Source organism: Python bivittatus, unplaced genomic scaffold, assembly GCF_059951505.1.
Source record: "Python bivittatus isolate LINGU-HERP-01145 unplaced genomic scaffold, Pbiv_v1 ctg000700_np1212, whole genome shotgun sequence".
Taxonomy (NCBI): Eukaryota; Metazoa; Chordata; class Lepidosauria; order Squamata; family Pythonidae; genus Python; species Python bivittatus.
In genome coordinates, this window is record NW_028277098.1 from 15,147,784 (window position 1) to 15,173,687 (window position 25,904).

The 25,904-nt window shown below is 38.6% G+C and overlaps 1 protein-coding gene across 3 annotated transcripts in view; it reads left to right on the forward strand.

Moving 5' to 3' along the window:
• Window positions 1–25,904, forward strand: part of CFH (complement factor H) — a 93,351-nt gene that overhangs the window by 25,526 nt on the left and 41,921 nt on the right. For all 3 annotated transcript variants that reach the window (XM_088153296.1, XM_088153298.1, XM_088153297.1), the window contains exons 4-9: window positions 7,285–7,361; window positions 13,089–13,283; window positions 14,808–14,978; window positions 17,806–17,979; window positions 22,789–22,983; window positions 23,421–23,606. In XM_088153296.1, coding sequence (XP_088009422.1) covers window positions 7,285–7,361; window positions 13,089–13,283; window positions 14,808–14,978; window positions 17,806–17,979; window positions 22,789–22,983; window positions 23,421–23,606 — 998 coding nt within the window. The remainder of the gene's footprint in view (window positions 1–7,284; window positions 7,362–13,088; window positions 13,284–14,807; window positions 14,979–17,805; window positions 17,980–22,788; window positions 22,984–23,420; window positions 23,607–25,904) is intronic.

The following is a 25,904-nucleotide window of genomic DNA, read 5'->3' on the forward strand; positions in this document are numbered from 1 at the left end:
CACAAGTAGTGACAACAGATGGAGCATGATCTAAACAAAGTAATAAAGTCAGTTTCACATCATTTGAAAACTGCATTTCTGTACATGCAGCCTAAAAATGTATTTGCCTTTTAATAACCATATCCCACTTATGATTTATATTCAGTTTGTAATCAAGTGGTGCATGCAGAACTTTTTCACAAGTACCATTATAAGCCAGGATTTCCCCATCCCATACCTGTGTGTTTTATTTTTATTTCTGAAGGGAAGAGCTTTCCACTTTCCTCTCTTAAAGTTCATCCAATTGCTTTAAGCCCATTGATCTTCTCTGTCAAGATTATTTTAAATTTTATTTCTGATTTCTGGGATATTAGTTATCCCATCCAATTTGTGTCATCTGCATATTTGATTAGCATCCCTTCTAGGCATTAATGCAAATATTGCACAGCAGAGGATCCAAGTTTAAGTCTTGTGACTCCCAATTTGTTATCTATCTCCAGTTTGATAAGGAACCACTGAGGAGCACTGTTACTATAAGGCCTCTGAGCCTTATATCACTTAATGTTTATGCCATCCAACCCACACATCACAACACCATGGGGTACTTTGTCATATGCTTTGTTTAAGATACATTATGTTTATACCATTTTAACAATCTTTTAAGAAGTTGTGCTATCAAATCTGTACTGGCTTCTGTCAATTGGTGCCTTGTTTCCAAGGTGGTTACAGAACAATTCCTTTATTAACTACTGGAGAATCTGCATGAATGGTCTGCAATTTATATGTCCCTCCCTTCCTCCCTCCCTCCCTCCCTTCCTGACAGCATTTTTCCCCCACTTTACTAATTCTCCAGGTGATACGGAAAGGTTTGGGGAGACCACCAGTTAGTTCCTTTAGTGCCCTTAGAGATTAGTTCACATAGTATTGGAGATTTAAAGCCAAATTAAAGAGGTATTCCTTAATCATGTTCCAATGAATCTCAGTGACAGGCTTCACTCAACTGGTACAAATACTAGAAGCTTTGCAGGCAGGGATTCAAGAGCAAACACATTGATAAGCTCGGTTTATGCAAGCCCTAGAAAAGGGATTTAAAGAAAACAACAAGCAACTACCAAGAATAGAATGCAAGTCATATTTATAGTAAAAAGTGAGATTTGTTTCTTGCATTTCTTTCTCCTGGCAGAGTTATGTAAAGGCCAAGCGCTTCCTGCTTTGGCACAAGACCCCTGTTCTTCTCTTGCAATGGACCATTCTGGTTTCAGGATGTTTACTTCTGATCTTGCCAGACCTGGTCCTTACCTTCAGACTTCAATCTTGCTTCTTTATCTTGCTCTTCACAATTTCCTTATGGAACATACCTTTTTATCTCAGAGAATCCTGAGCTGAAATAGAGGTACAGTAACTGGGCCTTTTCTTTGTTATCACTTAGCATTTTGTCATCTTCACTGAGCAAACTGATTCTTTTCCTTTTATTTTGAATATATCTAAAAAAAACTACGTTAATATTCTTAGCATCCTCCACTATCCTCTATTCATCCTGAGCTTTTGCTTTCCTGTCATCAGTTCTAGAGTTCTAGACTACGTGTTTGCATTTTTCCTTCAGGCCCTAGCTCTCTTTTATTTTCTACGCTTCACTAGGCCATCTGTGTAACCACATTGGCTTCTGCTTTTTTCCCCCTTTTTGTCCCGTGCTCCATTTTAATTGCTAATTGAAATAGTTTGCAACTGTATTTTTCATCGAATCTTAATTATCATTGTTCTGTTAAAATCTGCTTTTTTAGAAGTCCAAGAAACATGTTTAACTATACCCAGTTTTACCTTCCCTTCAATCCCTTTCTTTTATATCACATGCCTTTTTTTTCTTTTTTTTTACAGTCTTGGGATATGTGAATTTGAGACTGATAACTCAGAACAGCTCAATTAGTTTGTCACAGTGACTTTATTTTTCTTTATTAGCTGTTTAATTGCCTTCTACAAAAAATGTTTACAGAAAGGACATGAACTGTATTTGTCCTGAAGTACTGAAAAAACTCTGTAAGTGAATAGTGTACTTTTTTATTTTTGAATTTGCATGAGAAACCCAAATTAGATCAGTGAAAGCAGACTACGTTACTAGTTACAAATGTTTATTTTCTTCTCCCAGATTTCAAAGAATTATACCAACACCTGACTGTGCTAGTTTGGTGGTGACAGAGAATAGAATCATCCCACTTGTTTCATCTGAACTTTTTTACTGCATGTTGGTTTTATCTGGACTATGTATTCCTTTTTTTTTTTTGGTAACACTCCATTTTGCAGCATTGCTACACAAAGATTGTTGTTGTTGTTTAGTCGTTAAGTCGTGTCCGACTCTTCGTGACCCCATGAACCATATTGCGCCAGGCCTTCCTGTCCTTTACTGCCTCCCTGAGTTTGCTCAGTTTCATGCTCATTGCTTCAGTGATGCTATCTAACCATCTCATCCTCTGCCGTCCTCTTCTCCTTTTGCCTTCAATCTTTCCCAGCATCAGGGTCTTCTCCAAAGACTCCTCTCTTCGCATTAGGTGACCAAAATATCTGAGCTTGAGCTTCATTATCGATCCTTCCAATGAGCAATCAGGGTTGATTTCCTTTAAGATTGACTGGTTTGACCTCCTAGCAGTCCAGGGGACTGCACTAATTCTCTGCACTTAAATATTTGGAACCACGAGAGGGCGCTCCTATACAAGGAATAATTACTTGAGATTTTCATTTATACTTTTTGAGCAAATACCGCACTATATATTTACATGTTTGTGTTTGGGTGAGAAAGCCAAACAAAATATTTAGTCTGGTTAAAACATATTGCAGATTTAGTACATTTTAGATTTGTCTAAGCTACATAATATCTTGTACTTTATAAAAAATTTAATATCACTAGTACAAGCCTTTTCGATGCTAATATTTTCAATTTAATATATGTCTCACCAGAAAAAGGAGCTCTTGTATAGAGAATTATTCCTGGGATTTTCATTATGAAACTTTTAAATACTTTAGTACACTGAGGTGCTAGTAATTTGCTTTTAAAAGATCTATAACATTTATTTGTTTAACAGCTATACAAACATAATTTGTATAACATCTATAACTTTATTTGTTCTTTACGTTTTATACATTATGCAAAACATATAATATGTAAGGAATTCATAATTTTATTTTATTTAGTATCTCTTAACAGTATAATCCGTTCTTGAACTTGTTCAATGAAAAGACATTGAACTGATAAAAACGTTCCTTATCTGTTCAAAATGAGCAATAGAAGATAATATAAAGTTGAAAATTTGACAAGAGTAGGAGAGTGTCCAGCCATAACAGCAAACCACAGAAGTTGGTTCCTCCTTTGCTTTATCACAATTTAGAGATTTATTTATAGTGAACTGAGCAAGTTTCAACAAAACTGGATTCAAAAATTTAAAAAATCAGAAGATAACATACTTAAACAAGATCAACAAAAACAACAAGATTTAATTATTTCTTTTTAATTAACTATAAGGATGAATCAATATGTTAAATATTATTCTCAATTATACAATAAACAGATATTAAATCTAGAAAAGATCAAACTGTACTTAAATGCAACACATATTATAAAATTTACAGATCAATAAAAAGAAACCCTCAATAAATCACTTACAGAAGATGATACAAATTAAGCAATATGGAATTTGAAATTGAATAAATCCCCAGGACCAATTTTTTTTCTCCAATTCATTATAAGAGCTTCTAGGAAATTTTGATTAAACCATTGATGAACTCAAGTAATGAATAAAATATAACAATGTCATGTATTTCCCCCTTTATGGTAAAAAGCTTTTATTTCTTTGATTTACAAAAAGGGACATTATCCAACTCATCTGGAGTCATAAAAAGCCTATCTCTCTATTGAGCATAGATTATAAGATTTTATGCCAATACCTGAAGAGATTAAATGGCCTTTTGACTGATTAAGTGCCATCAGGTTCGTGTTGATTCTTAGCATCCACATAAATAGACTTCTGTCTTCAACCTGGCCCTTATAGTCTTCCAAAAGTACACCCATAATCTCATTAATTAAATCCATCCAGCTAGCTGCTTATTGTCATCTTCTCTTTCTTCCATTTTTCTTCTCAAGGGAGATAGGTCTCACATAATGTGTCCAAAATATAATAGTTTGATTGAGCCTGGTCATTTGTGCGTCAAGTAAGAACTCTGGATTAATTTGTTCTGTGATTGGTTTCTTTTCTTGGCTATTCATGTCTTCTCTAACACCAAAGTTCAAAAGTTTCAATACCCTTTCTGTCTTGCTTCTTAAATCTACTTTTGCTTCCAAAGAACATCCTAGGGAAAATCTATTGCCTGCATGATTCTAATCTTTGTAGGTATAGACATGTCACATCATCTGAGTATCTTTTCCAAGGCCTTAATTGCTACTCTACCAAGTCCTATTCTGTGGCATGAATTGACTGCTGTTTCTTTATTGCTGCTTTTTTTTTTTTTTTCTGCGCTCAGTCGTTACCGACTCTGCAGTGACTGCTTGGACGAGTCCTTGCAGTTTTCAAGGCAAGTGTTTCGGAAGTGGCTTGCCAGAGCCTCCTTCCTAGAGCAGAGCCCAGCTGGTGAGTGCAGGAGGCGGAGTTTCCGTTGCTTTGCGCCGTTTTCGGGCGAGCGCAGTTTCGCGCTTACCGGCAACTGCTCCTGACTCCTTTTGCAAGGCGCCGCCAGCATTTTTCCTCCCACCGGAGTGAGAGTACCCATTTATCTACTCACGTGAGTTTTTGAACTGTTGGGTTGACAGGAACTGGGGAGGAAACAGGAGCTCACCCTGTTAACGCGAAGGCTGGACTCGAACCGCTGAAGCGTCGACCATTTCTGGCCGGCAACTTTCAGCATCATTAAGCCGCTGCACCACCGCATCCCCTTATTGCTGCTAGTTGAGCCTAAAAAGCACAAGCTATCCACCATTTAAGTATCGTTACTGTCAGTTATAAGGCTGGCTGCTGTACCTGTTGTCATTAGCTTGGTTTTCTTATGTAGGTCTTAGACATACTCCCATTTTTTCCTTGTGCTGTTTCCAGTTCATTTGCCTTTTCAGCTATCAGGATAGCATTATCAGCATAACACAAGTTATGCTGTGGCTTCCTCACCTATGTATAGGTTTTCCATGAAGACAATGAGATGTTCTGGGATTCCCAATTTTCAAAGGACATTCCACACCTTGGAATGGTGAACAAAATTTAAGGCCTTTCTATAATCAGTGAAGCACTTATTGACTTATTTTTTGGTATTTTTGGCTTTCTTAATTATCCAGCATGCACTAGCAATAATATCTCTTCTTCCTTAACCTTTTCTAAAGCGAGCTTGAATATCTGGCATTTCCCTTTTTGTGTAGGGTTGAAAGCCAGCCCACATTGCTCATAGTATTTTGCTTAAAAATTCAAAGGTCTCCTTATCTGCAGACAGGTTTATCCATGAGTATATATGGGAAATACAGGTACTTTTAAAAAGTATTGCCATATGTACTTGTGGATAAGCCCATCCACAGATAAGCCAAACCTGAATTTTTGGGGTATATTTTGACACCTAAAATTCTCAACTCATCTGTTAGTATATACGGTACTCTTGGCATACATTCCTAGCATTTTTTGTTCATCTCTCCAAGGAACACACACACACAGGTTACCAAGACGAGCAAGATTTTGGTGGAGAGGAAAGGGTCTTTGAACTGAACTAACACAAGCTGATTTACACAGAAAGCATACATGAGAGATTATGTATATATATGAAATATAATTTAAAAAACAAGAAAATGGCTATGATCTTTCTTGATGTGGAGAACAAGTTTGTTAATTTGGAATTACTTTTCATATTTATGACTCTGAAGAAAATGAACTGCAATTCAAATTTGTGTACATAAATACAGAGTATTTATAAAAAACACAAAGCTCAGGTAATGGCAAACAGACTTTTCTCACAAAAATATATCATAACAAAGGAAACAAAATATGCCTGCGCCATATTTCCTTCCTTTCTAGTGGCATTAGAACCCCTGGAAAGAAAGGAAGTAATCTAAGATTACTTCAAATTTTTATTCAGTCTTATATGGCCTGTAAACTTCTTTCCCATTTCTTTTCGTTTCCCTTACATTTTTTCTACTTTTCTTTTTGATTCTGCTCTTTTTAAGTGTCTACTATATCTACCTATTACCAGTAGGGGTCCTTGGGCAAAGACCCCCTAACGCTTCACCTGCCTACCTCTAATATGAGAGTGACACAAACTAAGAGAGTCATGCCGGCTCGGACATCGCCCAGATTAATAAGGTCCACATCAGATGTTGGGGAACCAGGACAATCTGACGATGAGTGGGCTACTGGAACAAACCATTCATGGACAAGATGTGGAAAGTCAAGGCCAAAAGTGGTCCCAGTGGTGGTAGGAGCACTCGGGGCCATGACTCCTAAGCTGGGAGAGTGGCTCCAACAGATCCCAGGAGCAACATCAGAGCTCTCTGTCCAGAAGAGTGCAGCGCTAGGAACAGCGAAGATACCGCACAGAACTCTCAAACTCCCAGGCCTCTGGTAGAGGACCCGAGTTTGAGGAAGACACATACCACCCATAGGGATGAGAAGGGAATTTATATATACTGTATGAGTGTGTGTGTGTGTGTGTGTATAATATATATATATAAATAAATGGAAATGGTCTTGTTTTTTATTCCCTGTTCAGGCACTCATGTTAGGAAAATATAAACTCTTGACCTACAGGGAAAATATATTAGGAACCTGCACCTTATACTCCTTCACCAAACTCCACTGCAAAATTCCTATTAGCTAATTTTGTTCCAAATGCTTCCTGAAACTTGGAACTTTGGTTCATGGGAGTGAAGGAGGGAAGGCAGTCTGATTTAATGATTGTATCCTTGCTTTTTTAAAATCTACAATGCTGTTTTTGTACAACCTTGCTGTGTGGGTTATTTATTTATTATTTTTATTTGAATATCATACACTCTTTTGGAAATGTAATTCTGTGTATCCAGAAAGGCATTTGAAGTTGGTAATAGTTTCAGAAGTTTTGAATGAGAAAATAGATTTAAAAATTGGGGAGAATGAATTTCTCATCTTTTCCTAACTCTGGGATTGAATTCCAAACTTGTTTCAGGTGAACACTTCTACAATTCCAAGAATGATCAATATTAGCTAGAATAATGCTTATTTTCTCAGTAGTCCTGAATTATTGTAAAACATGTTTTTGATTTGTGATTCTACTGCAGTGTTAGCATGCTAGGTTTACTAGGTTTTTTTTAATTATCAGGTATAAGATGCTGAGCCAATATGATTACCGTGATTGTCGAGCAAATGGATGGTCCAATGAAGTTCCTCACTGTGAAAGTAAGTGGGCTCTCAAAAATTTTACTTGAGATCAAAGTAGCGCAAACATGTTTAATCTTTTAAACCTGAGTTTTTGTAAGCTTAGAAATCTCTTCTTGGCAGTTTCTTGTACAGCTAGCCCCCAAAGAGAAGTCTGACAACTAGTGACCACAAAGAATCTGACCAAATTACCAAAAATAATTCAAACAAATTTGGAAAATTGATTTGAAAGATTTATGTCATTTACAATGGATAAATGTGAAACCGGGTTTATGAAGATGCATGCATGAGAAATGGGGGGGGGGTGATTATATGAATGCTTTTTTAAGGGAAATAAAAAGAACATGGAAGAATAATGTGGAAATTGCACATGAAATTAAATGTGAATAGCTCTGATTAAAGTTTAAGTAACTCTTGCATAAATCACTTTGCGTACAAGCAAAATTAGCTACAACTTAAGCCTTTCCTATAAATCTTCTATATTTGTCCCTGGTATTCTGCCCCAGTTAAAAACTACAATGAGACCTCCATTCACAACTTTCTAGATCTTACAGAAAAGTTTGGTGGGAGTCTGTCCCAGGTTTATTCTGTAGGTAGGCACAGGTCCTGCTGAAACCCTTTATCTTAGGCATCCAGTCCAGGTGTGAGCCATTACATTCCATCACATCAACTGACTCGGTTTGGAGGCCACACCAAGCCTTCTGAGCCTATCTTCATAGCTTGGCTTTTCTATGAGTACTGTATTTTGCCACATTTTTAAACAATTAAAATAATTGTTTAAATAATTAAAATGGGAAGTAGACATGCTGCAAATCACCACCCTCCAGTGTTTCATTGTATATAAAGAATATCACTTGCCTTTATATTAGCCCCACAAGCATTCATAGAAAATAAGCATGTTGAATTGCTGCAGTCAAGTGCAGTATATGGTTTAGAAAAAAAGGCTAAGGTGGGGGATAGTATTTGGGGAAGCCTCAGAGGTGTGGGGAATAACTTCACCAATTTGCCATTTAAGATATAATTTTGAGATTGGCTACACTTCCTAAGTAATTATTTCATAAAACCATAGACTTGGAAGGTATAGAAAGTAAGGAAGATGACCTTGATGGAAATGTAGGAACTGTTACCTAGGTAAAAAGGGTGAAACACTTTTTAAGTCCAGAGCAATGAGATAACATTCAGAAGCAGTTCAGGTAGGTGCCTCCCTAATTCACTGGAGTATAAGAAGGAGGAGAAGGTTCAGCCCACTCAGACTTGCCAGATTCTGTTACTATACCCATTGCAATAAGAGCAAAGATAGGACTGAAAGAAGGGCCATTTAGGCCACTGACTTCAGCCCATGTATCCAAGTTAAAATATCACAGATAGATATTCTCGGTCTCCCTACATATTTCATTACATTGTTGACTGCTCTTGCTATTAGGATTTTTTTTTAATAATCAAATCTGCCTTCCTGTAGCTTAAATCCATGGTTCTATCCTATACTCTGGGACCAGAGAGACTGTCTTGATCTTCTTCCACCTAATACCCTAAGAATGCTATCATATCCTCTTAGTCATCTTTCCCAGGAAAGAAAGAAAGAAAGAAAGAAAGAAAGAAAGAAAGAAAGAAAGAAAGAAAGAAAGAAAGAAAGAAAGAAAGAAAGAAAGAAAGAAAGAAAGAAAGAAAGGAAAAAGGGAGGGAGGGGGCAAGGGGAAGGGAAGGGAAGGGAAGGGAAGGGAAGGGAAGGGAAGGGAAGGGAAGGGAAGGGAAGGGAAGGGAAGGGAAGGGAAGGGCTTCCAATCTTCTTTATAGCAGTTACAAATACATTTATTGTCTATCTTCCCTCTTTAAAGTTACATCATGATTCCCTTCTTCTCATATTTTACCCTTTATAATAATCAAATCCACAAATTACCAGGTCATTTTTTCCCCATTTTCAGCAAAAAGTCCACAAAAAGTTTCCAGTCACTAATAAATATCCTTACTATCTTTTCCCTAATCAAGCAAGTCAATTTTGCCATTTCTGCAAATTTTGTCATCTTCACCAGCCATTCCTCCATTGTGGGTATTTCAGTATCTTTCCATCTCTGTGCATTTAATAGTCTCACTGCAGTTACCATGTACAAAAACAAACTTCCACGAGTCTTTTCTAGTTGACTATCCATAAGCCCCAACAACAACAACAAAAATTCTGGTTTCAGCTGAATGTTAATCTTTAAATTTCTTTGTATCATTGTATACATTTGTACCCAGAATTTTCTAGCTTTTTTACAAGTCCACCATGCATGGTAATATGACCCTTTATGTTTTCCACATTTCCAGCATAGATTGGAAGTACCTTTATATGCCCTAGATAATTTTTCTGGTGTCATATACCAATGGTACATCATTTTGCAATAATTCTCTTTTAAGTTGTAACATAGTATAAATTTCAGTTCTTTCAACCACACTCCTTCTAATTTGTCCCAACGAAATGGTATCTTTTTCTGTTTGAGCTTGTCAGTCAAAAAGAAATATTGTTTTCTCTTCTGTAATATTCTGATCGGAATTTCTTTAAGTACCATTACATCTGTGTTGTTAATCTTCAACCTGGTATTAAAATGTTGCTGCAGAACTTGGTTTCCTGTCTTCTTCCTGACAAACTGCACAAGATATTCCTTGGTACATTTCTTAACTTTGCATAACGTGCACTGATCGCATATACTTTGTCTATCTCTGCCTCCATATCATTTTCATCCCATTCCAGAAATTTTGTTAAAGATTAAATAACCTTCCCTCTGGGATCTTCACAATGGTCCTCTGGAATCACTCTAATCTCAAGCAGAATTCTTTTTCTCTAAATCCCAATAGTGCCAGATTGCCTAAATCTTTTTCCATCTCTCTGTTTATAATTTCTGTTTTACTTTCTGAAATTTCCACTTTATTTTTAATTTGTTTCACCTCTCCAGTAAATCGGCCTACAGGTTTTTCAAGGTTTTTTTAAATCTCTTCTTTCATTTTCTCTTTCATGTTTATGAATCTTTCTTCCATTCTCCCTTCAAATGCACCCAAGTCTCGTCTGACAGATTCAGATACATTCTTTCCTAACTGTTCAAACATTTTTTGTAATATCTCTGGAGTAATCCCCTTTTCTGTTGGTTGCTCTAAGGATCCTTTCCTTCCTTCTCCAAGTTTTGCTGCTTTTCTAGTAGTATCCATTTCTTTTATCTGTAATCCAGAAAGAGAAAATGAGTCAAGTACAAAAGTAAAAGGGAGGCTTTTCTTTCTTTTTTTCTCTCTTTTGCCTTTTCTCTATGTCCTTAATCTTTGGTCCCCTCCGACACTCTGTAATTGAATAGTCACATGGTCCATCTCAGGTTTCCTTTATCTTTTTATTTTGCAAAGTTTGACAATTGCCTCTTCACTAAAATTCTAAACAATCTGCGTTCCCATGAAGGTATATATTATTTATTTATTTATTTATTTATTTATTTATTTCAAAAGCACTTTCATAAAAATAATATTTCAAATTTTACTGTCAAATTTAAACCCCTTAATCTGCTTAAAACTTTCTTAGTTCAAATTCTTGTCAAGCTTTTTGCTGTTGATTGTAAATTCTTAAAATTGTTATTTTACTTTTTTTTAAATCCAGAATGAGTGGTTGATTGTTGTTGTTGTTGATAGGTTGATTGTTCTGCTGTTCTCTTTAGCTTTAAAATAATTATAATCCAAATTTGCTTAAGAGAGTGAAGTTTTAAGTGAACCCAGTATCCTTAAAGGCTCCGCTGTGGCTGTGAGCTCATTGACTTTCCTATGTCTCTCAGCTGCTCAGACTCATGAGTCAACAGCAAAGACCATCAAGTCCTGTGGTCTCCTCATAAGGAGCAGCCTTCCGGAGCACAAGTGGGCCATCTCTTGGCCTCTCCTTATCCAGAGAGGCTTCGCTGACCCGGGCTTGTCACCCAACCACCAGTCTCTGTTGCAACATAATCTCTGCTCCTCTGGAGATGTCTTAGTCTGCCATTGTCTTCACTCAGAAGCTGCATGTATTATTATATTGTAAATTCTACAGGGATATCAGGCCTGCTTATTCTACCCCTAATATGTAAATGTTTCTGTGAACCATCATCTAGAAGATTCAAAACCCTTTACCACTTGTGCTGTAGCCAAATTCTGGGTTGCTGCAATGAAAATAAGGCATAACTGGTTACAGATATAACCACTTCTCTTTTATTCATTGCTTCAGATTTAATACATGTAGCTATCTTGTTTTAGGTGATATATATTTTAATTCATAGATTATAAAATTTTAGATTTACAATTGCACAGGTAATTAAGACACCATTATAGTAGTGTATGTTACATTTTTATTTGTTATTTTATCTTTTTGTTATGCAAGTATTTTATCTATTTTATTTTACTTTTGTGTTGTAATTTTTTCAAACTTTGCTGGTCATTGACCAAATAAGCAGTATTTCATTTCATTTACTTTCATTTCCCATGATTTGGAAATTAAAGTTATAATGAGGCTTTTTTTTTTTTTTTAGTGAAATCTCATGGTTGGCTGATGTTCAGTTTGCAATTCACTACTATTCCAAGATCTTTTTCACAAGTACCATTACCAAGCTGGGTTTTCCTCATTCTATACTTGTTTATTGGATTTTTGTGTCCTAAGTGAAGAACTTTGCATTTGTCTCTGTTAAACTCCATTATGTTACTGTCAGCCAATTTCTGTCTAAACCATTTTAATGTTATTTTTGTATTAGCTATTCCACCCAATTTTTCTTTCACGTTTAGATTTGTTAAGCATTACTTCAGCTCCTCATCTAAATCGTTGGACCGTTATGGCATCTCACCTGATACACCCCTCAATCTCCAATTTTTGAGTAATCTATCTATCCATTTGTTGTGTCGTTCAGCCCACATTTAATTAGCTTACACAGACAAGTCCATTTTATGAAAACATATAGAACAAGTTTTCAAACTTTGAAACCACCAAAAGCTTGATAATTTCTGCTTCAACTAATCTTGTATTGCATTTTTTATTAAGATGTCTCAGTATTAGCTTGGGATATACAAGTGGGATAAATTATTTCTTTGCTGATGTCATTATTGGTTAAAAAATATATTCTACATGAATATTGCTACAATTACTGCAATAATAATACAACTGATGATAACCCATGTCCCATTATTTGCTCAATTATCCATTGTGAGGGAGTAAAAGATTCCTATTCAGACTGAGAATATGCACACTGATCTATTTCTTTAATATATTTTTTATTTTATTGATCACAGTGCGATTGGTAAAATGACATTATTTGTTTTGGTTTCAGAATAAAAAACATTGAATTTGCCATTTTGCCAGAAATTACACTGCATAGATCACCAGATTTTTAAATATGTATGATTGACTGATGTTTATCTCACACTTTGCAGTATGTCTATTATAGCCAATGTCTAAAATTGCTGAAGAGGTTGGCTTAGTGAACTAATTCCCTACATATGTCTTCAAATTTCCCTCTCTAAGTTCTGCTCCAGTGTGAGCATCTTTAGATAATTAATGTGTTCGCTTGAGGGTGGGAAAGCAGCATAATTTGAGAATAAATCCTTTTGTTGAACATGAGTTTCAATTTATATATACTGAACTAACTTCCTTCCTTCCTTCCTTCCTTCCTTCCTTCCTTCCTTCCTTCCTTCCTTCCTTCCTTCCTTCCTTCCTTCCTTTTTCCCAAGTTTGAAACATTTCTTAATTAACTTTATATCACAATGTTACTTGATTTACAGTCAACAAATGCTTTCCAGTAGCAACACCAGCAAATGGGAGGATTGTTCAGGGTGCAAAAGTTCAGCTGGACCAAGATTTTTTATCTGGGGACATAGTGATATTTGGATGTACTGGATCCTTCAAAATTCAAGGAGCTGATAAAATTACTTGTACAGCTGATGGCACCTGGAGTGCACCTGTCCCAAAATGTATAGGTGAGTGAGGGGAAGAATAAGTGTGCTCTGGATTTGGAGTGATTACCATCACTCCTCTGTCATGGTTGGATCACTTTTTGATTGCCCTGGAGTTCTCTGGAGTGCTCTCTGCCACAGAGAGGCTGGACCTATTTGATTGGTCTGCCCCAGGCAACTGATGGACCCCCGTGGGTTCCAGATGGAGCTTGAGGTTGTTCCTGAAGGTTTGGAGTATGGTCCAACTGAGGCATTGGTTGTTGCCTGGAACAAGGGGGCAGTGGGGGTCTTGGATTGGATTGTCCCTATGTGATATCTCCTCTGGGAACCCAAAGCTCCTCTTGATTTATAGAGGAACTAAGGGAGGTGAAATGGGAGAAGAGGGGTCTAGAGTGCTGCTGGAGGACAACAAGAAGTGAACCTGAGTGAGCATGAGTTAGAGCTGCTACTAAGGCCTATGTAATGGTGGTAAGAGGAGTGAAATGTCAATATTAATCTGCCCTTATTGCATCTGCAGATAGCCATCTGCTGGTTTTGTTCAAGGTAACCCAGGCCTTCCTAAGGAGAATTGTAAGGAAAGTGCTAGGCATCTGTTAGATAAAGTTGCTTGGATTCACTCCAAACTGCATTCTAACTTTGAGGCAAGCCCCATGAAGCTAACTGAGAACCATTCTAGTTGTTATCTGGCAGGAGTTTGAATCTGTTAGTCCTGGTAGGCTAAGGCCTCCCATCAGATGGGATGTGGTTGGGTTCTGGCAGTGTTAAATTCTTATTTAAGAGAGGAGGTGGTCCCATCTTCACTTAAGGAGGCGGTAGTGCACTCTTTCCTCAAGAAGCCATTACTAGCTGGATAAATATTGTCCAGTCTCCAACCTATTCTTCCTGGGGAAGGTTATTGAAAAGGTGCAGCTGCTTCAGAGAACTCAGAAGGAAGCAGATTATCTGGACTCCTTTCAGTCAGGTTTCAGACCTGAGTACAGAACTGAAGTGGCATTGATCACACCTGTGGATGACCTTTGGTGGGAGCAGGATGATGGTAGTGCATCCATCCTTTCTCTACTTGATGTCTCAGCAGTTTTTAATCATGGTAACTTTCTGGACTACCTTCAAGGGTTGGAGTGGGCAGCACTGTGTTACACTGGTTCTTCTTCTTCCTCTGGGGCCAGTTCTAGTCAGTGTTGATGGGAGGAGAGGTCTAGCTCAGCTGCTGCTTTGCAGGTTGCCTCAGAGCTCAGCACCCTCCCCACTTCTGTTTAACATCAACCTGAAGCCACTGGGTGACGTTGAAGGCATTTCATTTGATTGTGAAAATAACTGAGAATAGTAGATGGCATTAGGATTGAATATTGTCCATTCCCAGTGAATATGATGAAAAGTCACTTATTCAACCTGATCCTACCTGAATCCTGCTGGGATGAAAAATGAGATTAGAATTACAGATAGAGCTCTTTCTTCTTTAATATTTAGATAAGTAATTTGGCATTCCTTTTTGATTCAAGTGGTTACAGAGAATATTAATGAAAAACTTTTGCTTGTATTTTTTAATAGAAATTACTTGCCAGGCAGACTATATTGAACATGGAACCATATTATCTGTAAAGAACATTTATAAGGAAGGTGACAGAATACGATTCTCCTGTGATGAAGGATATACACATGTTGACAGATCAGATGCATTATGTACTGAGAATGGATGGGGTACAAAACTTCAGTGTATAGGTATGTATGTATGGTCATGGTTGCTTTGAAATCTTATACACATTTTATTCTTCTTACTATGCATGCGTAGGATTGCAGTTCCAATCAATCTGACCAGATTAAAAACTTTCTGATTAATTAGGAAAGGAGCCTTTCTGTGTTTATATTTGATTTTGTCTTCATTAGAAATACTTACAGATAACATAAATAACAAGCATTGTCTTAGAAGAGGCAAGCTTCCTTTCTTTAACATGCAAAAGAAAATGCTGTTTCAGTTTTTCTCTGAATCTATGGATTATTTACAGGCAAACTGAGTTGATTGCCTAAAGTAGCTATAATTAGTTTAATAGGTATAGTTTAAAAAGAGCCACTAATTCTATAATTTCAATATCTTAACAGTCCTTCATTAATAAAAACTCAGGGTTCATGGTTTCCTGGAACTTGTGGAACCAAATGACATACTATGCTGTCTTTTAATTTTAATTGATCAGACTTAGAAATGTCCAATGTATTTCTTCAGAGATGGGCATCATTCTTCTGAAGATCATCTGGGTTATTTATTTCTCTTTCTGATCTATCATAAGAAGTCTGGATCAGCAATCAATGTGGGGCCAAATAGGAATAAATTTTTTTTATCTTTTTTCTATCTGTGTAAGTGTGGTTCTTTTTATAACTTTTAATTATGTATTTATGGTTTTAATTTGATGTAAACCACCCAGAGTCCCTCATTGTGGGGAGATGGGCGGGGACAAGTCTACTAAATAAAATAAATAAACGTTTCACGGGGGAACATAGTTCATCAAGACAGCTTATGTCTAACTCACAAAGTTTAGAAAAAGTATTTGTTTCCTTTAGGGAAAATCTGGGTGAGTCCCATAAGGGGGCAGATCAAACTATTTTGGAGACAAAAATAGCTCCACAGTAGATCAGTTAGCCATCTCTGTTTCAGACTGAAATCACCCTGTGACTTCACTGTTGGTTGTTGTAATATTTGGGCACTAATTTTATTCCTACTTTTTTTTTCTTCCTAAGTATTGTAAAATCATATCAAACCAAGCTACAAAGTAAGAATGTAGCAACAGGGTGAAACCCTTAGGGCAGGGCTTCCCAAAGTTGTCAATATTAACCCCCAGGGATCAATGGGATTATCCAAGGGGTCAATAAATGGCTGGGGGCCAAAAGGAGATAGGTAAATGGCTGGGAATCAATAGGTGGTTAATAAATGATGGAAGGTTGATTGGGGTCAATTAATCTTTTGGGATCTCTGTAGAGCTCCATGCCAGTCCCTAGTCCTGAAGGTGAGGTAGCTAACGGTGAGACGGTGTTACCCAGGGTTGGATGGTCAGCCACCAGTGAGAGCAGCCTTGAGTTATCTCTATCACCTGTGTGTTGTCGCTGGCCTCATTTATCTATTATTGTTGGTCGCACATTATTGTTATTATTATTATGGTTGGTCGCACAGTCAGCCAGATGTTTAGGCTGGATTTGGCATTTTTATCCACCTATCAAGTCCTTCCTAAGGACCTGGCTTAGGCAGATGTTGTTGTTTGATGTTGTTAAAGGTAGCGTTGCAGGATATAAGCTGTTCCAAGTAAAGCTGACTTTTGCAATTGATTGTTGGTGATTTTGTCAGTGCCAATGGTCTTCAAGTGGTGCTCCAGATGTCTTGGGATTGCACCTAAGGTGCCTATAACTATTAATACTATCTTTACTTTCTTTTGCTGCAGATTTTCTACTTCTATTTTCAGGTCTTTATGTTTTGTGATTTTCTCCAGTTCTTTCTCTTCTATTCTGCTGTCTCCAGGTATTACAATGTCCACTATCCAGACTTTTTTGCCTTTCTTATCAACAATTGTTAAGTCTGGGGTGTTGTGTCACAGGTGTTTGTCTGTTTGAATTCTAAAGTCCCAGGGCACTTTAGCTTCTTCATTTTCTATTACTTTGTCTGTTTGTGGTCCCACCAGTTCTTGCTTGCAGGCAAATGATATTCCTTGCAGATATTCCAATGCACCATTGTTGCTATTTTGTCATGCCGTTGTTTGTATTATTATTGTTGTTGTTGTTGTTATTATTATTATTATTATTATTTGTAGTACTATTAGTTAGAGTAGTATTAAATTGTTTTCATATAATAAATATTTGGGGGTTGATGAACAATCTGAAACTTCATGAAGGGGTTGATGAACTGAAGAGTTTGGGGACCCCTGCCTTAGAGAAAAGGTGGGAGATGTCAGTCTTCCTCTGCCAGATGTCCTTTAGGTTTGATACACCTCGGCCTCGCCTTCCTACTTTGGGGCAATTGGTTGATAGCTACTGCTGCAACCACCCATCTTCCTGGTGATACCATTCTCTGGCATCCTCCCCCTATAGAGAATAAGGAAGATGACCCCGATGGAGAAATGCAGAAGCTGTTGCCTAGGCAAAAGGGGCTGAAGCATTTTCTAAGTCCAGAACAGTCAGATGACATTCATAATGGACCTCAAACACACACCTCCATAATTCATTGAACCATAAGGAGGAGGAGGAGGAGGAGGTATAGCACAATCAGACTTGCAAGATTCTATTATTATAGCCAACCTCAATAAAAGTAGTTTTGGGCTTCCTGTGGAGTTGATTTCCTTATCCAGTCCATCTGGTGGGGCTGACAGTTCCCAAACACACAAGACAGAAAGAGGTCCCACAGTTTGTGTTACTGGCAAATTTAAGGAAAAAGATCATAAAACGAAATAAATTCTATAGGTCCACCTCCATGGTCTATAGCATGAGGCACCTCTCCCCCTTTTGCAATAGATTAGTGTCATAGGCAGAGATTTATTGACCATCAGTCCCTATTCATTTTCCTCTGTAGAAATTCAATGTCAACTTCCACAAGTGACAAATGGCCGCGTTCAACCTAGGCTACCTCAGTATATGTATAATGATGCAATCGAAATAATCTGTGCAGACGGGTTTGTCTTTGGAGGCCCAGGAAAAACTTCCAGGTGCACTGCAAATGGCTGGAGCCCTCCCGCCGCCTGTAAACGTAAGTAGCTTCTTCCTTTGAGTTTCTTTCTAGAGCAGAAATTGCTTCATTGTTCATGAATGATACACCTATAGATATGGTGGATGAGATGAGATAATTATGGTGGAAGGAGGCTGGTTTATTTTAACATCTAGTAATAATGGTAGCATTTCTATAATTTTTCTCATTTAAAAAAAAATAATCCAAAAGCCATTTATAATAGTCATAAAATTGTTCCAGAATAAAACAAGGAAAAACAAGATAAAAAGGGAGTAAAAGCAAAGTAAAATAATAAAACTGTAAAGTCATTCCATAGCATGTTGCTACTGCATAGAAGACTCACTCCACACTATCACTCATCAGTAATCCATAAGCCACAGCACAGGGGATAGAACTTCTCCGAAGATTGTAGGGACCCAAGAAGATGATTTAAACAGAGCAATTCTTTAAAGAAACCACATCCTGCCACAGTGAGAGCAGGAAAGCATCTCCAGGGCTACAATTGTGGGTTTACAACTTTTCTTGTTCACTTTCTGAACCAAAGCCTTCCTCAATCACACATTCACACATACTTGCCCAGCTCAAAATCTGAACCTCAGACACAGGCAGAAGCACGCAGACATGTGCTAGGGAAGCAGTGGGCTGCCCTTGCACCGCGGCACAGACCGTGTGGATTTGCTCTAATTCTTCCCTGTGGGTTAGTATCTCGTCAAAGATGGTTGATCCTGCTGTGCCTTCCTCAGCTACACAAGTCAGAAGTTTCTTGGAAATGGCGGAGTTTGTTTCCCAACAGATGTCAAAATAACTGAAGTCTCCTATTCAACTTGCAAAGTTTGGAAGCAGGTTAGGGGCAGTAACGTAACAGTGAGAGTAGTGGAGGAGAAGAGGGTAAGGTGGGAATGTCCAAAGGCCAAGAGGGCATTGCAGGCCACATAAGACATCCCACCAGCTTGCCCTTTTTTTCCTCCCAATCAGTCATTTTAAATAAACCTTTCAGTCACCTTGCCCAAAAAGGAAATATTGGCTAATAGCTATTAAAATCCTTTAAATCCAAAAAGATGTGTGTTTTGTGTTCAGTTCATGCACTTTGAGTTTGACTGTTCACAAAGGCTCAACTCTTTGGCGAGGAGAGATATGGCAAAAGATTGCTTCTACTGCTCCATACAGATAACCTGCCCCTTGGGCTGTTTCTGAACATAAACTACGGGTCTTCTGAAAGGCCATGTGACAGGAAGAACAGTAAACCAGTCCACCAGTGGTCTGTAAGACTAGTAAACTCCATCCAAAAATTACTAATTTGACAGTTCTCTGGAAGGAAGAAGGGGTATTTGTTGAAGATCCTGACCATCTTCCAGCCTAGCAGTCTAGCAACTCTGCTATTTTGGGACAAAGATGTATTAGTCTTATAGAACAGTCTTGGATAGTTTTAAAGCTAGAAGGAGACATTGCTCAGAACTCTTGTGAATTTCATCCCAGCTTCCAAGGGAACGCTGGCAGGAAGTGGCAAGTGTACCTTGAAGTATGCTGTGGAGTGTGCAAAACAACATCAGAGTAGATAGGATGGGATATTTACATGGGATGTTCCTCTGTAAGATGACAGGCAGGGATAAGCAGCTAAAAGCAGTTGCCACATTACCTGCTCGCACCAGGTGAAATTCTTGCACTGTTCAGTGGTATGCTGGTGTCTCGCCCATACAGAAGTTGGTCCATCAATATTCCAAGACCCTCCCCTTTCCAGGTATATAAGCAGCCTCATGCCAGGTCTTACGAAGCAAAACGTAGTCTGGCTTTACAGGGAAAGTTCCTTCTAAAGTGGGTCAGGCAGCCCAAAGTGAAGCAGCTGTGGAGGGTAGCTACCAGTGCCCAGGGACAAGCGAAGGTCTACCTTAGCCAGCGAACCACTGCAGATAGACTGCATACCACCAGGTGTGCTAGCAGAAATCAGAAAATACCATTTTTGATACAGAGCGAGGAATGGCAGGCAGAAGTGGTAATTGCAATGGGCCAGGGACAGGTTGAAGGCAATGCTGTGTATTCATGTCCTCAACAAACTGTTAGTGGGGCATCTTTGTTTTGGGACCAGCAGAACATGTGGATGAGCCCATAAGTACCCATGCAATAAAATTTGCTAGCACATGAGTAGACCTACTTTTTTTCCTAGCAAATGAATAGAACTATTTCAACAACAGGAACAAAATCATACATTGATAAATTAACTTTTATCAAATCCTGGAATTCCCTCTATCCAAAATCTCCTTAAAGTCACTGGTGAGGTTTTACTTTCTCATCAGGGATGACAAGATTTTTTTTTTTAATTATATCTTATGAACCTGCCTGCAGTATGCATAAAGGCATACTTTAACCATTCTGTTCCATAGCTTCTACAGTGACTTGGAGACAATGAACCTTAGCATCACCCAGAAAAAAGACATCTAAATCCTAACACAAGTTCCTGGCTAGACATTCTACCTCTTTCAAGAGAAACAGAAGACATTCTGAATCAAATCACCTTCTGTTTCAAGGTGCCTGAACTTTTTCACAGAAGCTGTTGGGAAGATGGAAGCCCTTCTCCCAAACTGCAGCTGAGTCCTATTTTTTGTCTTAAAAGGCCTAACTCTTTTTGCCCTCCGGCAGGGGGTAGGCAGAGGAATTCATATGTGACCAAAGCCATATCTACTGGATTGTGAATCTCAGAGGCTGCAATCTGCTATTCAATCTATATTCACAATGTTAGTAGCACTACGTTACCTATCTAATAAAGTCCTTCTATCTGAACGGCACATGTTTAAAGATCTTAAGCTTAGAACTGGAATGAGAAATAAGGATGAAAGGAAAAAAGACTTACTGGAAAGGATATGCAAATGTTCCTGGTGAGACAATCAAAGTATCTTTTACTGGAAAGATTCATTTCTTAAAATATTAGCTGAGGAAAGCATTTTGTCTTAGGACCAAAGCAATATAAGGTAGTCATCAGCTTATCATTATACCTTGAAAGAAAGTCCTTAGTGATGAATATTATCAGAACGTACAATCATTTTGCATTGTAGGATTCAGTGGGCCAATCAAAGGATGTGTGTGCAGGTTGGCTTTATTGCAATAGAAGCTAAACAAGGAATGAAGCGTTTGAAGAGAGCCAGAACCGAATCCCCGTTGTGAAGAGGTGAAAGCACGCCCGTGCAGGGTTTCATCAAAAGCAATGCCTGTGTGCATCAGCTAAAGTTCATCCCTAGGAAGGGTTTCACTGTTTATATACCATTCTGCTGTGATTATTTATACCTCTAATTAGGCACACTTAATTGTTTTTACCTCTTGCCTGTCAGCAAAGTGTTTATGTGAGAAAAATACCCCCTCTCAGTGTGCAAGAGTTTCTGTGCCCACCACCCCATCAGCACCACGTATCACTAGTGGATGGCCTTGGCAGATCATTTCTAAAAGGAAGAGGTAACTCTTTGAAACTAGAGTGCAGGAGAAGATGAGAAGACAGTTAACCATGAGAAACAGCTGGAGTGGGAAGAAGCTTAGCGGCTTAATTTGGGAAATCTAAGCCTTTACTTAGCCATGCTATGTGCAAGAACACAGAAGATGCCATTCATGCAGGAAAGCACAGAAAGTCTTGCACATTGAGAGGGGGCTCTTTTGGAGAAGTTTTAGATCACCAACAAGGAGAGGATTGTTATCCTCCCTGTGTCTCCAGCAAGGCTTTTATTATACAAAAGCTTTACAAACTTACTTCTTCCTTAATTTCTCACTTAACACCTCTCACTAAACATATATTCTAGAGTCGGTTTGGTGTAATGGTGAAGGTGCTGGCCTAGAAACGAGATCATTTCTAGTCCTGCCTTAGGCATGAAAGCTGGCTGGGTGACTGTGGGCCAGTCACTCTCTCTCAGCCCAACCTACCTCACAGGATGGTTGTTGTGGGGATAATAGGAGGCAAAAGTATTAGCTGTGTTTGCTGCCTTGAGTTATATATGAAAAGGCAGGAGGAGGAGGAAGAGGAGGAGGAGAAGGAGGATGATGATGATGATATTGTTGATAAGAAAGACAAAAAAGTCTGTCTAGTGGATATTGCAATACCTGGAGACAGCAGAATAGAAGAGAGAGAACTGGAGAAAATCACAAAATAAAAAATACCTGCAAATAGAAGTAGAACAACTGTGGCAAAAGAAAGCAGAGATAGTACCAACAGTTACAGGCACCTTGGGTGTAATCCCAAAACATCTGGAGCACCACTTGAAGACCATCGGCATTGACAAAATCACCATCAGTCAATTGCAAAAGGCAGCTTTACCTGGACAGCTTACCTCCTGCAACGATACCTTTAACACCATCGAACAACAAAATCTGCCTATCCCAGGTTCCTGAGAAGGACTCGATAGCTGGATAAAAATGCCAGATCCAGTCTAAAAATCTGGCTGACTGGGCGACCAACCACCATGATCATCATCATCATCATCATGCTTTGATAAGTCACTGTGTGTTGATAAAAGAGGAAGGTAGAAAGAAGTTGCAAAAACTCAAGTACCATTTTACAATGCCTCCAGTTTAAGATCTGAGGCACCAGGCCGTCGTTGTTCCATTCTCCCCACAGACCAGAAAGATGTAAGCAGGAGAAGGAAGGGCCTCTTCTCCCATCCCCCGTTGTCGCTTTCTGTTTCCTTCTTCAGATCCAGGGAAGAAATCCAGGTCAGATGCTGATATTGCCCCAGAGCAACACCATTAATAACAGGCTCATCCCTGATGATAGCGCAGACTTAAGCAAAGCAAATCAGCTAATAGAATATTCTGAATGTGTGGTGGGGGTGCCTTTTTTCTTTCTCTTTTCTGCAGGAAGGGGTTGTGAATATATCCCTATAGAAAATGGAAGAATACCTCATAATTCTGAATGGAACCAACCATTTCCAAAATGGGAGGGACAAACAATTGACTTTTATTGTTATCGTGGATTTCTGGCTGCAAACAAACAGACATGGCACAGGGCCACATGCATTAATTCCCACTATGTCCCAGAACCAAAGTGTTTCAGTAAGTACTTTTTTTCCCCTTTGCATTTTCAGTTATGATCCGGAATACAGTAGATATTGCCAAGCATAAGCAAAGCAGGCCAGGGAGATGCTACCCTGAACTTGCTTTAACCTCAAAGAGGCAGCACCCAACTGAGATCTCAGCCCATTCTTCGGTTCTTCTGCCTGATGGGGGCTGCTTCTGCTGCTCTTTCTTCTCAAGGGACCCTTAAGGCTATTTGGAGGCTACAGTTTGCAAAAGCGTGTGTACTAAAAGCTTAAATGAGAGAGGTGAAGACCTTTGTTAAAAAAACAAACAGAAAAATAGTGTTCTTGGTCATCATCTTCTTCCTCTCTTCACATCTTCTTGACAGCTCTGTGAATTAGATATCATGTGGAGTATGAACTGCCTTCCAATAACCATCAGTTATGAAACTAAATTGCTCTTTTTGCTTTTAGAAACATGCGATCATTCTCAACGTTTTCATTATGGTCACTTCAACTCTAATTATTGGAACAAGTACATAGAGGGTGACAACATAACATTTACTTGTAATGAGGGCTATCATCCTGCAGAGCAGCAGACAACATCCAGCTGCACAAAAAATGGCTGGTCACCCTTTCCAAGATGCATCCCCAGAAAAGGTAAGCTTTAGGAATGTCAGCTAAAAATGCCTGACCTGAAGTGACTTATCATGCTTTGCTATAGACATTTTTCTTGGTGCTTTTGAAGCAGCATTTCACAGTGGATTTATAAATGAGAATTTGTGATAATTCAGCAGCAGGCATGAAGACAGATGCATATATCCACAGGGAATTGTGCTATGACTGGGGTAAAGGTATGTCTATGTATGTGTATGTATATGCATAGAGATGAGACCATGTGTGTATCATTTTATTTATTAAACTTTATATCATCTATGACTTAAGTCTGTTGACAATTTGCAATGAAAAGATAACTTTCGATGTGAACAAAAATAATTAAGATGAAATTGATTAACAATTAAACTTTGGTTTTATTATATTTCTTGTTTTTAAAGAGGAAGTGATATGTTTTAATCTGCAGGGTCCATTCTGGAGATTTGGGGTGTCTCCAATGAAGACTTGAGGCCCACCATCAATTGTTGGGAGTCGGGCAGCATACTAATTTAACAATAAATCAATAAATCAATAAATGTAATTATCAAGGAAAACTACAAATAAAGATAACAATTATACATTTTAACATACATTTTACAACTAAAACAATTCACTGTTCTAAAATGCATTTAAAACTTCATTTAGGATCATATTTGCAAACAAAGAATTAGGACTACATTCCAAATACTTTCACAGTTGTACAAAACTACAGAACTTTTAAAATATGACAATCCCCCAGATCTTATCAGTGAAGCTGTAATATAGCAGCCCACTCACTTACTGTATGTAGCATGCAAGAGCACTCACCCAGATGTTGCAGTGAATCATGTTATTACTACTTTGTGTCACTAGGCATAGCACTAATATATCCTTAGAGTTTTAGGGATTCCAAACCCTAATCCATAGATGGTTTTCGTTGAGTTGGGGGGCAGTATAACCCCATCTAGAATGGAATGTTCTGCTGGAGTTTTCAGACCTGTCCTTGAGCATTTCCATCTTCTGTGGATTCAGCTACAAGCTATTATTTATTCTTCCATGGCAATTTCAGGCAAGCCCTAGAGATGTTGCAGAGAAATAAATTTGGGTGCCAACAGCATCCTAATAGGATTAACCTCCAAATCCTCTGATGCTGAAACCCATGCCTTCATAATGTACTTCAAAGGGTTTGGTGCAGAATAGAGGACATTAAAAACAGGTGAAACATGTAGCAATTCCAACAGGTATCCCTAGAGGAGACTCAGATTATGCTACTAAAGTATGGAACACCTGTAGATTATAAGGCAGTATGATGTGTTTATTTTTTATTATTAAGGGGCAAAGCAGATGCCTTAAGTTTCTAAAAGAAAGGCAGTCTTGAATCTGCCTAATCAGACACAGGAATTTCCCCACTCAATCTGCCTATGGATTTTTCAAAGCTTTATATACAGCCTCTCTTAGCTGTCTCATAGCCCGTTTACTCTTGGCTTTGAAAAGAAGCAAACTCCCTCTAGCCCCACTGTTTTTCCCTGGAGATTGACACTTCTGCATAGTCCACCGAACAACTGATTGGCATCTCAGGCCTCTGCAAGGTAAAGCAGGAGAATTAGCTCCAGTGCTGGGTTTTGAGAGGACTGGCTCTCCAACTTTGCCAGGGAACTCCTGCAGCCACCAGATTAGCTGCCCAGTACGTTTTCTTGGAGCTTAGATTGGATGGTAAACTGCTGTCAAAACTGGAACACCAGACAGCTGTTCAGTGGAATGGAGGAGCTGTCCCATGAAGGAGTAAAGGCTTTTCTGCTTCACAGGCACTTCTGCCAATCCACTGACAGCTCTCTGGCTGGTTCCAGGAAGTGGCAAGTACAGTACAAGAACCCAACTCTTCCAAACCCGTCACCTCCCCAGGTTTGCCTTGCAGCTGATCGGGAGGCTCCAGAAGGCAGTGGGTCCAAAAGCGCTGGGGGACTTTCCCGTTTCACAGAGAATCATCTGTCCCACTGATCAGCTGCTCAAACCTGGAGAGGTAGTGGGTTTGATAGATAGCTAAACCTAGGTCTAGGTATTGATCAAAAGCTTTCTGCATCTGTCAGTGCTGTAATTGGCAGATGGTTTCCCGTGTCTGCTGACCTTCAGAAAGGGACAGGGAAGCAGAGCCACAAGGATTAAAAAGCCAGTGACTTCCACATTGTCCATGGATCAGGCCCTGCAGCACCTAATCCACAGTAGGGTTACATTTTGTGACATTTTGAAAGACCACTCAATGCACATTTGGAATCACGCCCGTGTTCTTCCAGAGGACCACCAACTCCTGTAAGAAAAGGCATTCGC